The following is a 17,295-nucleotide window of genomic DNA, read 5'->3' as shown; positions in this document are numbered from 1 at the left end:
TAGATATCTATTTATATATAAACTTCCAGTCAGTATTACACTGCTCAAATTAAACGTTTCTATATTGTCTCATTTTATTTGTTGTTCAAAAGTGTTAGAGGAAAGATACACAATGATGGGTTTGTAATTTTTCCAATGGCAGGAATTAAACCCTAAATTTTAACACTTTATGCCCGTAAATTTACCACTGGCCTGTCCAACATGTAACTGGTTATTGTCAATTTGATTTAAACAGTAAACCACAGAGATATAAAGAACATTAGAGAAAACAGATCTGAGACGTATATTACAGAAAGGTCTATAAAGGTTGGAAAATCACGACTAAAGGACATGAAAGAGTAATATTTGATGTTAAAAACTTCTGTAATTTTTGTTTTAAAAAACCACACGTCGGATGTTGAATTGTTTCAGTTAATAAAATAATGTGCTCATCACGTACATACCAAACTATTAGTTATAGATTCATGTCCCGTCTAGGAAAAACAAACATCTATATCAAAGGCTTAGATATCGTATAATGTTGCTTCTTCTGAGTAGTCTTCTTGTTATAACATTTTAATGGAACCGAGAAGTGACGATCTCAGACTCAGGGCCCCAAGAATTTTTCCCTCCACGAAAGAAAAATATCATCTTATCATGTTTCACAATGTTGAGGGCCTGGCATGGCCTAGCGCCTTAAGGCGTGCGCTTCGTAATGTGAGGGTCTCAAGTTCGCGCCCGAGTCGTGCCAAACATGCTCGCCCTCCCAGCCGTGGGGGCGTTATAATGTCACGATCAATCCCACTATTCTTTGGTAGCAGAGTAGCCCAAGAGTTGGCGGTGGGTGGTGATGACTAGCTGCCTTCCCTCTAGTCTTACATTGCAAAATTAAGGACGGCTTCACAGATAGCCCTCGAGTAGCTTTGTGCGAAATTCCAAAAACAATATTTTCACAATGTTGCAATAGAAGTCAATAACAGTCTGTATATATTCACATTGTATGCTTCATGAGAAGTAAGTAAACTTATATACACAGAAATATTAATGCTTACTTGTTTAATAATACATTAGGTGAGAAAGACGCAATGTACTTTTTTTAAAACTGGAACTTTTTTTGTTGAGTTCGCTGTACTGGTTTATTTTTACTTCTGATTAACTCTGAAGTTTTATGAAATTCACGTATATCGCACTTATTTAGAAGTTTATTGTTTAGGGTCTATATTATTCTGCAGTATTTGTTGTACGTAACAGTACTTTAAATAATTTAGATTTATAGGGAAACATTTCTCAAAGTTAATTTAATTCGCCGAAACATGTAGAGTTTTGTAATAACTACTGAATCTCTGTTGATAGATGCTGCTGTATCCACTAGCGATAAACACGACGTCACACATATATCAATGTTCACAGAACCGACGGAAATGCTGTTTTGTTAAGAAAAGAAACAAACTGTAGTAGTTCACATAAATAGGATTCTTATCAAAACTTGAAAGGATATATCCGGAGGAAATATATCACTAAATATTTAACCTCTCACATTCAAACAGGTATCGAGCAATTAATACATCGAGAAAAATGAGATAAAGAATGCATTATCCAATTTCTTAAACACTGCAGGCGTGTTACTTGTAAGTTGTTAAACGATATTACGTATGGTCGACACCTGGAATGGATGTTCTTGGGGTCCCATGTGTGAGATCGTTATTTCTCTATTCCACAAAAATGTTGTAACAAAACTTAGAAGATGCAATATTTAAAGATGGTTAATTCTCTGCTCTAGGTCTATGGTTTCTCTAGAAACCATGTAGTTCCACAACTAATACTGATACAGACGTCTTTTTTCTCACTACAAATATTATACAAGTTTGCAAACAAAGGATCACTTCCATAAAATATCAGGTTTTCATGTTGTTTTTTATTCAGGATTTTCCCACGGAAGGAGGAAATCCCCATATTTTTAAAAGTCTTAAATGAACCTATCTATTCGCAAATCTAAGATATTCTACTGAACGTTTGTTTTCTGGAATGTACTTTATATATTTGTAGTTTACTATTAAGTCAAGTTGACTATAACAACTTTCATTACGCGTGAGTCAGTTCAAACTTTAGAGACGGCTCGGCATTGCCAAGTGATCAAGACGCACGACTCGTAATCTGAGGGTTGCGGATTCGAACCCCTATCCACCAAATATGCTCGGTCTTTCAGTCGTGGGACCACTCCATTGTGACCGTCAACCCCATTACTCTTTGGTAAAAGAGTAGCCCAAAAGTTGGCGGTGAGTGGTGATGACTAGCTGCTTTCCCTCTAGTCTTACACTGTTAAATTATGGACGGCTACGTTTGATAGCCTTCTTGTAGCTTTGCGCAAAATTAAAAAATAAGCAAACTTTACAGACGTAAAGTCTAAAAATCTACAGTTCGACATCCGTCGATGGAATTATTACAAACATTTTATTGTGTAGCTTCTCTATAATGAAACAACATGTTTTGAATATAAACTTCAATATAAATCAAGTAAACATATTTAAATAACAAACAAAAATATTACAATATAGAAAAATTTTAAAAAGAACAACGTCATACTGGTTAAGTGGAAGATATTAAACAAATGATAACCTAAGTATATTTTACACAAGCAGTTATAATAATAATAATACATTATTAATACAAGTTTAATAAAAACCTTTAACAAAACATTAAATTACAAAATAAACATGATTCTTTAAAAAATTCACAATATTTAAAATGTGAAATTGTACTTATGTTAACACAAAGCTGCATAATGGCCGTATGCGTTCCGTTCAAGAGGAATTTACTCCTGTATTTTAGTGTAAGAAATGCTGAAAACAACTGCTAACCCACTATGGAACAAAATCTGTAATGGTTTGTTTATTTTTATTTAAGCACAAAGCTACACAACAGGCCATCTGTGGTATGCTAACTACAAGTATCGAAACCCTGTTTTATAGCTAATATATCCACATATTTATCAATCTTCCACTGAGGGAACACTGATAGAAATATTAGTGCAGAAACACGTTCTAGCTAAAAGTTATTTTTATATAACGTTATAACGTCCAAATAGTAAAATAAGTTAAAAGAAACAAGAAAAAAAACACCCTCTACAGAATATATAGTGCTAAAACTCTAATTATTAAATGAAAGTAATCTAGAATGTGTTTACAAGCTTAAATTTTCACAGAAAGAAAATTCAGATACGTTAAACGTAGCTCACGTTGGTCAAGATTTCACCTATGGTATTACCTGTAATGTCATTCGTAGACCTCTCTCTTGACGTCAAGGTTCACGGAAGTGACCAAAACGAGAGTGGACTTAATTACCACTTAGAGAGTGGTATATATATATATATTTCGTTATTAACGCTTACTTTCCTTGTTGTACGAGCTACATTACTTTAAATTATAACCTAATCTAAAGGGTGTGTGGCTGTGTTAAAGACCTGTTTTACAGTCGTGTTTTCTTATGAGGTTTTTGCCGTGTTACGACGTGGTGATGTAAAATAATCGATACAGATGGGTTAGGTGTAGCTGTTTCAATTTCTTTCAATTTAAAAGGACGGTTCCGCCTGTTACCTCCAAAGATAACAGGTGAAAATGTAAGAATTTTATTTTAATTTTTGTCCACTTTGGTCTAGTGAGTGAAGTATGTAACTCAATTTTCATTACTAAGCGTAGACAAAACTCGGATCTGCAAATTGTTCATCAGGCAAGTTCCACTACATTATTAATACTTTGGCTATTGAGAATTCTCTCTTGTTTTATAAAGCGTACTACTATTACAACGACTCTATAAATTAGGCCCACAAATACTAATAGTACTATGATACACATAAACTACTAGTGAATAGATAAGTAACTTACCTAAAATTGAAAATGATAACATTATATTCTAACGGCTTGAATTCCATCTTTAGTTTCTTTTATTTGAGGTTTTTGTCAGTTTTTCTACTTCAAACCATCACGTCCTGACACTTATACATCCAATGAATGAGGCAGCAGACCTCAGCTCGTACATTATTGTGCAAATTAATTGAAACAAGACGGAAAATTGCGATTCTTTCAATTTTTTTGCGTTTTCTTTCTGGGAGTCCAAAAATTACTCACAAATTAACACATGGTATGACCGCCTTTATTTTTCAGAAAATCATTAATCCGCTTTGGCATCGAGTTCAGTAGTTGACTGCAATCTTTACTAATTTTCGGATCGCGGTACCACACCTCAATTATGGCCTCAATTAGCTTATCTTTCGTAGTACAGTCTTTTTCTCGAAGTCTTTCTTTACAAATTGCCCAAAGATTTTCAATAAGATTTAAGCCCGAAGAGTTTCCAGGCCAGTCCATCACCTTTATTCGAGTTGTAGTCATAAAATTCTTCACAAATTTTAAAGTGTGGCACAAATCCAGATCTTGCTGGAAATTGTCAGATCCATTTGGAAATCTCTTTTTCAATTCTAGAACGACTCTTCTTTGCAAAACTTCGATGTACTGTGGTTCTCGCATTATTCCTTCTACGATGTGTAAGCCTTCGACGTCATAGTTGCTGAAAAAGCCCCAAAACATCTTCTTCAAGGGATGTTTTACAAACTGATTGATGTGAGATTCTCAAAGGTTCTCAGCTGGAGATCTGCGAACATGCAGACGTCTTTGACCCTGTACGAAGAAATTAGTCTCGTCATTGAATAACACCTTCTTCCATTGTTCATGCATCCAGTTCTTGTATTTCAGACCCCATTGATACCGTTTTTTCTTCATTGAGTTGTTAAGAAGTTGTTTTCTGACTGGTCTCCTTGCTCTTCTAACGCAATTTCGAATGACGTAATATTCCTCAAAATTTCGTCATATATTCCAAAAATAGATCGACCGTACTGCAAAATACAGCTAATGACTCCATCTGTGTGAAAGAAATGGCTATTAAAGGAAATGAACGGGTCCAGCGAGCCTACACCGGCCGCCAAGCTTAAAATATTGTAAAATCACCATTTGTTTCAATTATTTTACACAAGGTAGATTATATTGCGTCTCTACCACAATTATAACGAGCCTAAACAGTGAAACAGTCATTCCGATCAAATACATTTAAAATCACTACTAGTAATACTAAATTACGTGTCCTGTTAAAAAAGCTCTTTTAACCATGGTACCACAGGTATCCTGTATGCACATTCAAACTTTGTTAAATTTTCTGACCAGCAGTAATAGGTATGAAAATAGGGCTTAATAAATGGAATTATAAGTATAATTTGGAAGGAAATAACATTAGCAGTGCAATGAAAGACAATGATATTGCTGTAACAGTTGACCAGACACTAAAGCCATTCAAGCAGTGTTTTGTTCCTTACGATCAAGAACGTAATACAAACAAGCTGTATGTCTTTGTCATACATTAAACGTTAATGGTTCTTTATATTAGCAGTTTTAAATTTTTTTTGCGTGTTTGTTGTTCATCTTAAAGCTGTATAAATGGTTTATCTAAGTTCAGTCCACAGTGGGTAGAGAAAACCGATTTTCATTGTTCTAAGCACAACAGACTTAGCGATGATACCGTGAGAGAAATTATTATGGCTCGAGCGTAAATCACAACCATGAATTTTCTGCGTTGAGTTCACTGAGAGTAATCGAACCACGGATTTTAACACTGTAAGTCCACAAATTTACCTTTGACCCTGTGAAGAACTTCACTGGGAGAAATAAAATAAATGTCTTTTTAACTGTATTGGTTTATTTAAATTAGTATCAGAGTAAGTGTACTTGTTTTTTATTTTTTTTAAATCACCACCCATGAATAGCGGAAATTCTTCTTACTAGAATGTTGGTTTTATTTCGGCAGATCCGTGGTCGTGCATGACGAAACAAGTATTAAAATAAGAGAAAACAGAGGTACAAAGTGGGACATTATAGAGTAGACAAAAGTAAGGCAAATGTAGGAAGCATCATTCAGAACCACCTGAAATACACGTGCAGTCAGATGGTTACGTTAACATCTAGCAGGGCTCTACCAAGAAACCGATAACTATTGTTTGTTTGTTGTGAATTTTGCGCAAAGCTACTCGAGAGCTATCTGCGCTAGCCGTCCTTAATTTAGCAGTGTAAGACTAGAGGGAAAGCAACTAGTCATCACCACCCACCGCTAACTTTTGGCAACGCAAAAATGCATTGCCCTTAATATTTTGTCCAGCTGTGTATTTCATCTGTAAAGTAGATATGTATGAAACATTCAGAAGAACCATAAGACCAATGTACGAAAAGCTTGTAACATTTGAAACAGGTGGATTGTGTATTCATACAGCTGCTAAAGTTAAAAGTTTTAGTATGTTTAATTCTAAACTACGTACATCGAGTTGTTTATTTTCAAGTAACTAATGTCAGCTAATAATATAATGTAGTGTATACAACACTTACGGACCAGGCTTTGCTAGGTGGGTTAAAGTGTTTGACTCGTAATTTCAGGGGAGCGGGTTCGATTCCCGGTCGCACCAAATATGCTTGATCTTTTAGCCGTGGGAACTTTATAATGAGACGGTCATTCCCACTATTCGTTGATAAAAGAACACCAATGACTAAATGTCGTTACGTGTTTACCGATTAACGCTTCGTTTCAGTATGGTCTTAAATTTTTGAACAACTAGTATTTAGGCTAACTTCATATTGTTCACATTTTCCCTATTAAATGCTAAAAAAGTTTTTATTTTTATTTTCCCTTTTTTTATTTCATCTTTCGGAGCTCTACTCAAATAAGTGGTTGAATCTAACAACGCAAAATGCATATTTCATCTTTATGTTTATTGGCCTTAAGATTTTGGCCAACAATGTACGTTTTGTTGATCAAATAAAGGTTGTGCAAGAGATGTGGACTAAACCCTCAGCTGAACCTGTATATATGTATGGATAAAAGTATTTTTGATAAGAATGTCTCATTGTTTTAACTACATGTATGTAACTCAAGTAGCTTGGACTATTTAAAGCCTTCTCCCCCCACCTTTGGCACGCACCATGTCTGGGGACTCACGCTACTATAAACCGGGTTGAGATACTTGAGGTTGGTAGAGCACAGATAGACCATTGTACAGATTTGTGGTGATACGATGGTAATGGTTATCCGTTCTTTCTTACCACCTGGTTGCGTGGGTCAAAGGACTAATAATACTTGTGGGTCCTAAATCCCGCGTAATTTTACAATAAAATTACCAGTGGGCCTTCATTATGATCATAGACCCTGGGGATGAGCCCCCTTTAGTTCCTTACTTAAATACGCTACTTAACAACAGTAATGTATAGATATTACATGTAGAAAACAATAACTTTGTTTTTATGTAAGATTCCTTGAAACATAAACTGGTTCTAAATCTTCTAAAAATATGATATGGTATCTGTTCTGACTACGTGTGTTTTCATTAAAAAATCCTAATTTTTTTAACATATTACAAATTAATGGCTACCCTCTTACACTCTATCAAATGAACATTTTAAACAAACAAAATAGGACCTACCAAGAAGTAACACATTTGTCTCAAGACATCCAATGTTCTAATAACTTTCTTAAAACAAAGTTTTAAACTCAGATCTCAAATAGGAAACATAATCAAGAAATATTACCCACCACTAAAGTAACCTTTAAGATTAAAGTTCACTATACTCTTCAAAAAAAGAAACGCAAAAGGAATATTTTATTTTATTTTAAAAAGAAATGCATGTAATAACGTTACAGGCTTAGAGTATGTGATGCTACACGTGTTAAGGCACTGATTGTCAGACCAAAATGACAATAAAAGTTGTGCACTTTGAAAACGGAGGAAAACATCGAATTTTTCGCCAAGACGCATTCGTGTCCAATAAATTTGTTTGAGAGATCTGCATGTCCTGAAAGTGCAACAAGTGCAAAATCCCTATAAAAGTGACAAGTTCTCGGTTTCCATAGCTCAGTGTTAAGCCACCGACACGCAATACAGTTACGCCAAGACTGACTGAAGCACAACGCAATAACGCCATTGGTCGCTTGGAAGCAGGCAAATCTCGACTAGATGTTGCTGGAGCTGTGAATGTCCACCCAAGCACCATCACAAGGCTATGAAATCGTCACCAACAACATGGATCAACTCGTAACTGTCCACGATCTGGCAGACCTCGTGTGACCACGCCCGCACAAGATTGCTACATCCGGTTTCGTCACCTTTGTGATAGGACCACCACTGCAACGTCTACTGCCTCAACCATACCAGGGCTGCGTAAGATTCCCGATCAAACTGTATGCAATCGTCTACGAGATTCTTAGGCCCCATGTGCAACCCATCATGGTGAACGTCAACGACATTTTTCAACATGACAACGCCCGTCCTCACACATCCCGACTCACCACTGTCTTCTTGAGACACCACAAAATCAACGTTCTTCCCTTGCCCTCCATATCACCAGATTTAAACCCCATAGAACATCTTTGGGACGAGTTGGATCGACGTCTGCGACGGCAACAACCTCAACCGCAGACTCTACCTCAGCTTGCAGCACCTTTGCAGGCTGAGTGGACAGCCATTCCACAGGATGGGATTTGTTATCTCATCGCTTCCATGGGCAGGAGATGCCAAGTAGTTATTGATGCTCACGGGGTCATAGTCGTTATTGACATTGAGTGACGTTAAACTTCAACAAGTGAGCGTGGACTTCGACTTTGCAGACGTTGGATGTTTAGCAGTGAATGTGCAAAGTTTCACACATGTCATACAGAACTTCCCGGAATAAACGTGTTAACAATTTGTCTCAAATTTTGCCTTTTGCGTTTCTTTCTTTGAAGGGTACATTATTGTATCTTTTCAGCTACACGTGCTACAAAATCATTTGTGCATCTGTAAACTAACTATATTTATGAAACTTTATCATTTTCAAATAAGGACACACGATAGCATATTTGTTTTGTTTTTTTAATTTCACAAAAAGATAATCGAGGGCTATCTGTGCTAGCCGTCCCTAATTTAGTAGTGTAAGACAAGAGAGAAGGCAGCTGTCATCACCACCCACAGCCAACTCTTCGGCTACTCTTTTATCAAAGAATAGTGGTATTGACCTTCACATTATAACGCCCCCACGGCTGAAAGGGCGAGCATGTTTGGCTCGACGGTGATGCGAACCCGCGACCCGCAGATTACGAGTCGCATGCTTTAACACGCTTGGTTATATCGGGCCCAATAGGATGGAAATTCCAGCGTGATGTGAACATATGCCATTCGAGTCTTTCATCCATATTAATAGAAAACTTTAAAATTCTACACTCTTGAACCAGAGATCATGAAGATTTTATTAAATGAATCTAAACATTTTCAATGATCTTCTAACACTAAATAATAACATCAAACCTTCCATGTTGTCATTGGATTAAACCATTCCAGATTCTTAGTGTTTTGACTTCATTACTATTATTATTATTATTATTATTATTATTATTATTATTATTATTATTATTATTATTATAAGGTGATGTGTTTATTCTTATATTTAAGCTTTTTTTTCAAAACAGTTTCATTTCACAATGTTATCACACATATCCTGCACATATAACCTTACATTCCATGATGTTGCTATCATTTAACTCTGTTCTTTATAAATTTTTGATCACATAAATATACTGTTTGTTTAACATCTAATATTATTTTTGTAGTTAAAATATTCTAAGCTACCTTTTTGAGGTTTTAACGCTAATTATAGTATTTAAAGTAATTACGAAACATCCATCATTGACTTCCCATACCCTTGTTCTTCGTCCGGCATGCCCAGGTGGTTAAAGAACTCGACTAGTGATCTGAGGGAGTGGGTTCGAATCCTCGTCACACCAAATATGCTAGCTCTTTCAGCTGCGAGGGCGTTATAATGTGACGCTAATTCCACTATTCGTTGGTAAAAGAGTAGCCCAAGAGGTGGCGGTGAGTGGCGCTTTGGGCGAAATTAAAAACAACCAAACCCTTGTTTTTATGGCGCTCGATTCGCAATATAAATGTCGGGGATTCGAATACCCAGTGTCGAAAATACTCACTCTTTTAGACTTTGTTTGTTAAATTTTATAAAGTTGGTAGTAGTCTGTCACTGCTAGCATAGATAGCCCTCGTTTAGCTTTGTGCGAAACTGAAATTCGTATCTAAATATATAATTTGGTACTATCATATGTTTAAAATATTTCAATGTTTAACAGTACCATTTCTTTAGTAAAGTCACTTATTTACGTCACTGGATAGAGAATCTTCTCGTAATTGTGTTCAAAACAATGTGAATTTTATAATCAATAACAATGTTCCCACTATTGTTCACTTTACTGTTAAACAATAAAAGGTTTTATGTTCTGTGGAACAGGATACTTGCCGTTTCTTAATAGAAATTTTGCAATGGCTGAACACCAGATGACTTCTGTTCTCATTTCCTTTGGCAACGCTCAGCCAGTTTTGGTACACCCCACTCCACATCATTGGCCCTTCTCAGCAATCAAATACACTAGTGAATCATATTAGGGCGGTGTTTTACTTCCGAGAACAAGATCCCTGATAAATTAGCCTCGAACAGCTGTTACCAATTAACAGGGCCCATCTGTTGATAATTATCAATACATATTTCAACAGTATATAAATATACGTGAGGTTAGAATATTATTTCGCTCTAAGAAGCCGACTGAACTTCTTTAGGAAAGAAACTCCAACCTCGATTAAGCTGGTGCACATGATGCGTTACGGTGTGACTTTATGTGTAAGTATACCACTGAAAGTTTTGATATTTATGTAGGATTTTGGGAAATGTCTTGCACATGTGACATAATATTAAAGTACTTCTCACTATAGTATCTAGAGTAAACATTACAATGTCAGTAAATCTCTTCTTTTTAAACGTTCCATATAAGACAACAATTGTGGCAATTGGGTAACTGTCGCCAGTTAAAGTTTCAATATTGTGTCAATATTTTATATTGTTGAAATAAAAATGTTAAACCGATATTGTATAGTGTTGTTAGTTACATTGGTGGTCTTGCAGTCTGGTTCCTGTCACCCTTTTGTACGTATTTGTATTGTCTTATTTAACTTCAAACCAAAACGTAAATTATACAGGTTGGTTACATCTTACTATATACTTGAAATGGTTAGTATAGTACTGGATGATACCAAATGAACTATTACTAGGGCAAGTGAAAGTAACTTAACTATTGAGCTTTTCAAAGAAAGTTGTACGTAATTAAACCTGTTCTCAATGAAGTAAGTGCACATGTACAGTACCTTCTGTCCCATCCTATAATACAATCTCTCCAAATAGATCAGAAATCATTAACACCAAAATGAATAAAAACACTTAAAAGAGAAAATTTATGGCTATTCACCTGAGAAACTAAACAACTCATATATAGGTTTACCAAAGACTGTCTTACCTCACTTTCCCCCTAAAATAAGAAAATCATATTTAATTTTTTGTTTTGTTTTGTTATTCTTTGAAACAATATTACATGGTTTCTAGTTTGTTGGTCTTTTTTGTTATCCTAACTCATGCATGTCTGATATCAAGTTGTGACATTCTATAACTTGTGATGTACGGGATTGGGTGATATACTATATTACTAGATATCAGTAGATAAGTTCTGATTTTTCAGTTAGTAACAACTTCATGCAGTCCATGCACGTGCAATTATTATAAAAAACACACGGAGAAATTTCTTTTTCTATTGTGCTAACATTGATAGAAAAAAATGTGATTTCGAACTTCGAGTGGAAGTACTAATGTTTTGAATATTGGGATTTTTAATAGTATGTACAAGTGATTACAGTTTAAAATCTAGTTTAATTTACTTTTGTTGACAAGATAAACCCAAGTCAGTGAAAACGCAGCAATAAAACAAACTTTCAACATCGTGGCATAAAAATAGGATGCATTAATCTATTGCTAACTACAGTTTTCTTTTGCCAACAAAAATTAATTTACAAAATAAAATTCCCTGTTTTTTTTTTTAGGTAACGGCGAAAGTAGATCACAATTTTCACAAGGGCCACACCATCCACCTGGCTTTATCTCAATTACTTTGGCCTTGATTATTTAAAATCAAAAAGGCCTACAACGTCCCACCTCTTTATCAACTTTGTCTGTCTGAAGCCAGAAGTAAAAATTGACTTTTTCATTATTATGTTTATTAAAAGGTGGTGCAATACGCATCTGTGTAGCTATTAATAATGATGAAAATAACTGTTATTTATGTACTCGTAGAAAACGTCAATAGGCCTGGCATGGCCAAGCGTGTTAAGGCGTTAGACTCATAAGCCGAGGGTCGGGGGTTCGAATCCTAATCAAACCAAACATGCTCGCCCTCCCAGCCGGGGGGCATTATAATGTGACAGTCAGTTCCACTATTCGTTGGTGAAAGAGAAACCCAAGAGATAGCGGTGGGTGGTGATAACTATTTGCCTTCCCTCTCATCTTACACTGCTAAATTAGGGACGGCTAGCGCAGATAGCTCTCGAGTAGCTTTGCGCGAAATTAAAAACAAACAAACAAAACCAAAACAATACCACTGCACACAGTCCGTGTATTGTACAGGATTATTGTAACTAGGAAGATATTACAAGATTGCCACTGACAGATATAACTTCAGAATGCAGTACATTTGAGGATTATTGGGCAGGACTGACCCAGATACTTGCTAACCACGTCCAAAAACAAACTATTGCAACTGAGTTGCATCGCCTTTTAGATGGAATGCTATTTCGGCATGTTATATGAATAATTTTGTCGAAAGCGTACCAAGTTGCCTTGTAGAGATTATTAATGTCTGAAGAGGACAAACGAGGAACTAAATATATAATACGGACTAATATAAATTTATACATATACATATGTTTTGGTAAGGATTTGTTTTGATAAGTTAAATACTGAGTTAAACATCTTTCTGCAGGTTACATCCGGCATTACTAGGGGAAATTAGAGCACTTCATTCGTTATCTGAGGGTCATGAGTTCGATTACCCGTTAAAATCAAACAATCTTGCTTTTTCTGCCGTGCAGGAGTTATAATGTTTCGATCAATCCCATTTTCATTGGTAAAAGAGTTGGGAATATTTACTTTTATCATTCAGTCTTCTACTGTTAAACTATTGCCAAAAAAAATCTATCTTGGTTACGAGATATTAAATCTACTTCTTATTATGGTCATGCGCACTGGTTTCTGACCTTCAACTGCCTATAGTTAAAGAAGAATAGTATAGATTTTGAAAGTTTTAGGCTTGGCTCATACACAGCTGCCCTTAATAAGAAATTATAATTAATTTTGTTTTTACATCAGACATTCGACAAAAGGTTATATCCTTGTATTCGTCTTGACCAAGATACTTCAACAACTTAAGAGACATTGACATTGCATCTTTAATCCTGTTAAGTGTGTGGTACATTATATGATTCCTTTGTACTAACTAGCAATAATATTTCAAATGAACCACGTCGGATATATATATATATATGTATACATACACACAATTTGTACAAATACCTAATTCTTGATATTTTCCATAGTTACTATTGTGTCCGATCCTAAATGTGATATTGGAGTTGCCGGATAATGCAGTTATCAAAGAACGATTAAAAGGTAGGTCTGTCTGTTTTCAAAAACAACTATAAATATTTATACTGGTTTAGATACACAGTAAACTGATTTCTGTCCATGAATTAGAACAGTTGTTTTATATATTACCCATTGTGATGCTTTGTGCTTAACAATAAACAAACAAATAAAATGATAGTAATTTGTGATAATATTTTCTCAAAGTGAAAGAAAGAACAAGAGACTTACAGGAATATTTGAAGTAGTTACAAATTAAATATTACATCAATACTACAGACTTATGTTTTTTTCCTTCAACTGTTCCCATTGCAGCTTTGGACTGTATCAACACTACATGCTACAACATAAAAACTGATGAAGATGATTTAGTGTCGTGGTATGAATATATAAATTCATGTTTTCGTTATGGAATGACAAAAGCCAAACCGTCAGACGAAGAAACAGCGAAGTTTCTAATGGACTTCGCCAACAGGACGATAACGAATAACAACTAAATATGGCTTGGTCTGTCTCAAGAAGAGACAGTAAATTCCTCAGCTTTTAGTAATCTTTGGCGTGAGTCCCAACCACAAACAGTAAAACGTGGAGTGGTCAGAATGAGCAATGAATACGGTTTCAGATGGGAAATAGCCGATGCGGAAACCAATAGTGGGACGCTCTGCGAAATTCCCAGAGGTATTATCTCCTGATATACTTAAGGTATCTTTACGTGATTCGAGTGGAAACAGACCTGATAACATACTTAGATAATTCTAGACAGTCTTTAGTTTAGTTCATTGTTTAATCAATATTTTTGTTACATAGAGTATTGTATTAAATTGCACTGTTAGTTTTATACACGAGATTTATGCTAATCATATACCTGTAGTGTTTACACTGTGTTTATAAGTTATAAATAGGATTGTTTTGTTTGTTTGTTTGTTTGTTTTAATTTCACGCAAAGCTACTAGGGGGCTATCTGGGCTCGCCGTCTCTAATTTAGTAGTGTAATACTAGAGGAAAGGCAGCTAGTCATCACCACCCACCGCCAACTCTTGAGCTACTTTTTACCAACGAATAGAGGGATTGACCATCACATTATAACGCACCCACGATTGAGAGGACGAGCATGTTTGGTGCGACCGAGAGTCGAACCCGCGACTCTCGAATTATGAGTCGAACGCCTAAATATGCTTGACCATGCCGGGCCTATAAACAGGATCGTTTCAACATTCGTTAACTCTTACTTTCTTGTTATCTTGAGGTTTGAGATTCACGTGAGTGTAAAGAATTATGTTTCAAACTTAATCCAATCAATTTGTTATTAAATATTACTACAATTTAGATCTAAAATGTAGGCTTCAGGTTCTAATAATAACACAATTCTCCTAAATGTAACTGATATAATGTGGTACAGTTCTAATGGCCAGAGACCGGAATGTAATCGGTAATCGTGATGAGTGGCTTTTATAAAAATCCATTTTCAGGAAAGAGTTAGTTTGAACTACAGTATCCTCTGTGTGAGATATTCATATAAGGTCGGTATGAACTACAAAATCTTCTGTGTGTGAGCTCAACCCCTGGTTAAAGTTAGTTTAAACTATATAATGTTCGACAGTACTGCTATTTTAGTGATACAGTTTATTTAAACACACATTAAACTTGGTCACTATCTCTTACTTTGGAATTATAATTAAATATTATGTTAGTAATTGAAATTATTTTAAATCCCTTTGAAGTAGGACAATTTTTCTGAGGAGGCTTGTTGTTTCAATAAGTGTATGTGTGTGAAAATAAAATAAAATAACCTGAAAATAACATATACTTTATACAATCAACAATAAAATATGTAAATACATGGTTGAAAAGAAAACCAGTAGAATAGAAGAATAAGGCAGAAAAAATAGAAAACAAACAATATCATTGTTAAGTTAAGGTAAAGTAAATTTATTAGAAGTTTGATTTGGTATTTATAAAAAATGATCAATAATACATTTCTAAAAATTTTTCCATCTGAGATTCGATATAAAACGTGTAAAAATGGAATATAACATAATCATTTTGTCTCCTACAAGCTACCTGCAGTTTACTTGATTTTTTGTCAGAAATTTAGATTTGCGCTAAAATAAATAAACAGACACCTGACCCTTTATTCAAGTGCTCATGAGGAAGCGTTCATATTTTAAAGTATATTGTTTCGTTTCTCTAAGAATTTTGATACGAAGTTGTATATTTCGAAGCTGGTTGAATGTAAAACTAGAGACCGGATATAACGAATTATTATCCATTTCATATTACATCACACCAGATGAACCGACTGAAAATAATGATAAAGAAAGTTGTAAAAAACACAAAGGTTGTCGTGGAAAACGTAAAGGCCGGAAGGGCTGGTTACGTAGATATCGCAAAGGTTGGTGGAAGAAATTCGTCAGTTATGTTCAGAATCTCCAGACGAAATATAGGAGTTGAGACATTTGGTAAGATTTTTTGTTTTGTATTCTAAAGAGATATTTGAAAGTAGAGATTGCATTTGAACTTTAAAAAAAAGTGCTTAACAGGTGAACTTTTCGTTATTGCTAAAGGAAACACATCTTCTCTGGATAATACAATGATAAACTCAAGTACTTATAAACTAAATGTTCGATATCGCCGTGATGGACACACCACAGATTGCTTATTGTGTAGCTTCGGGCTTAACAAGAAGCAAACAGCTTCGTCAGTTTTATTTGGTTCGTCAATCAACTCCAAGTTATCCCTAAGATTGTAAAATAATAACTACTTTCTGTTTCATTAATATTACACTTCTAAAGTAGGTAAGGCAATCTGTATTATAAAGACATTAGAGCGTTAATTATAGTTTTCGATATTTTTAGGATGATTATTACTGTATAATTCAATGTTTAAGAGTTATATAAACATAAAAAAATGTCGGTTCTTGAAATTTGAAGCACTTATTTTACAAATACATTTCAGTATTAGTTGTTAGAAATAGCATGAAAGTTGAGTGTTGTTAATAGTAAATATAATTTATTGAGGTATTAAATTTGTTGTTGTTGTTGTTAATGTTATAATAATATTTCATAACCATAATAGCATGGTTAATGTTAACAATAGAAAATTTATTCTTTCATGATAACGACATATTCTATTTATCAGCCTATTTATTTTTCATAGTGTCTTGCATGCCAAAAATGGAAAACTGTAACCTTTATACTTTCGTCTTCGGACAATAACCTATCAACCCAAGTGAGGAAAGATAGCTCACAGATATCGTAAAAATCTATTCTTCTTCTCTGGAGGCGGGAATTTATTTGTCAACTTTTAGTGTTAAATAAAAGAATTTTAAAAATGATTATTTGTTCATGAATATATTTGTTTTATTGTTATCAATAACTGTTTATTATTTTTTATGGAACATATTTGCGTTTTAATCGCAATTATATATCAATACTTTTCTGTTTGGTCAGAAAACCACGAAATTTTAAAGAGCTAAGGTATTGTAAAACCAGTTTTTAATCAAATAAATCCTTTTGCTTTTAGTTTCACTTAAAGTTTGAATTGTATATTTTAACCCTAACTTTGATAATATTATTTTGTAATTTAACATAATGAATATCAGTTCAATTATGATTTTCTAAAATTCACCTTTATTTTAAAAATAAAACGCAATCTATTAGCACCATCTTTCACTCAATTCCTATTGGTATATTTGGTGGTACACACTTCACTACAGACATAAACAAATTATATTAAA

The 17,295-nt window shown here is 34.5% G+C and overlaps 1 protein-coding gene and 1 long non-coding RNA gene across 2 annotated transcripts in view; both read left to right on the top strand.

Moving 5' to 3' along the window:
* The window catches only part of LOC143238262 (uncharacterized), a 43,855-nt gene extending 26,823 nt beyond the window's left edge, over positions 1–17,032 (top strand). Inside the window, exons 5-6 of the mRNA XM_076478349.1 lie at positions 15,850–16,018; positions 16,716–17,032. Of these exons, the coding sequence (XP_076334464.1) occupies positions 15,850–16,010 (161 nt within the window). The 3' untranslated portion in view covers positions 16,011–16,018; positions 16,716–17,032. The remainder of the gene's footprint in view (positions 1–15,849; positions 16,019–16,715) is intronic.
* Positions 10,648–14,229, top strand: LOC143237155 (uncharacterized). The gene is made up of 3 exons (XR_013019891.1): positions 10,648–10,718; positions 13,514–13,586; positions 13,875–14,229. It is a non-coding gene; the product is annotated as an uncharacterized LOC143237155 (long non-coding RNA).
* Positions 17,033–17,295: the final 263 nt, after the last annotated feature.

Source organism: Tachypleus tridentatus, chromosome 13, assembly GCF_004210375.1.
Source record: "Tachypleus tridentatus isolate NWPU-2018 chromosome 13, ASM421037v1, whole genome shotgun sequence".
Classification (NCBI taxonomy): domain Eukaryota; kingdom Metazoa; phylum Arthropoda; class Merostomata; order Xiphosura; family Limulidae; genus Tachypleus; species Tachypleus tridentatus.
This window is presented reverse-complemented; position numbering and strand designations above follow the sequence as displayed.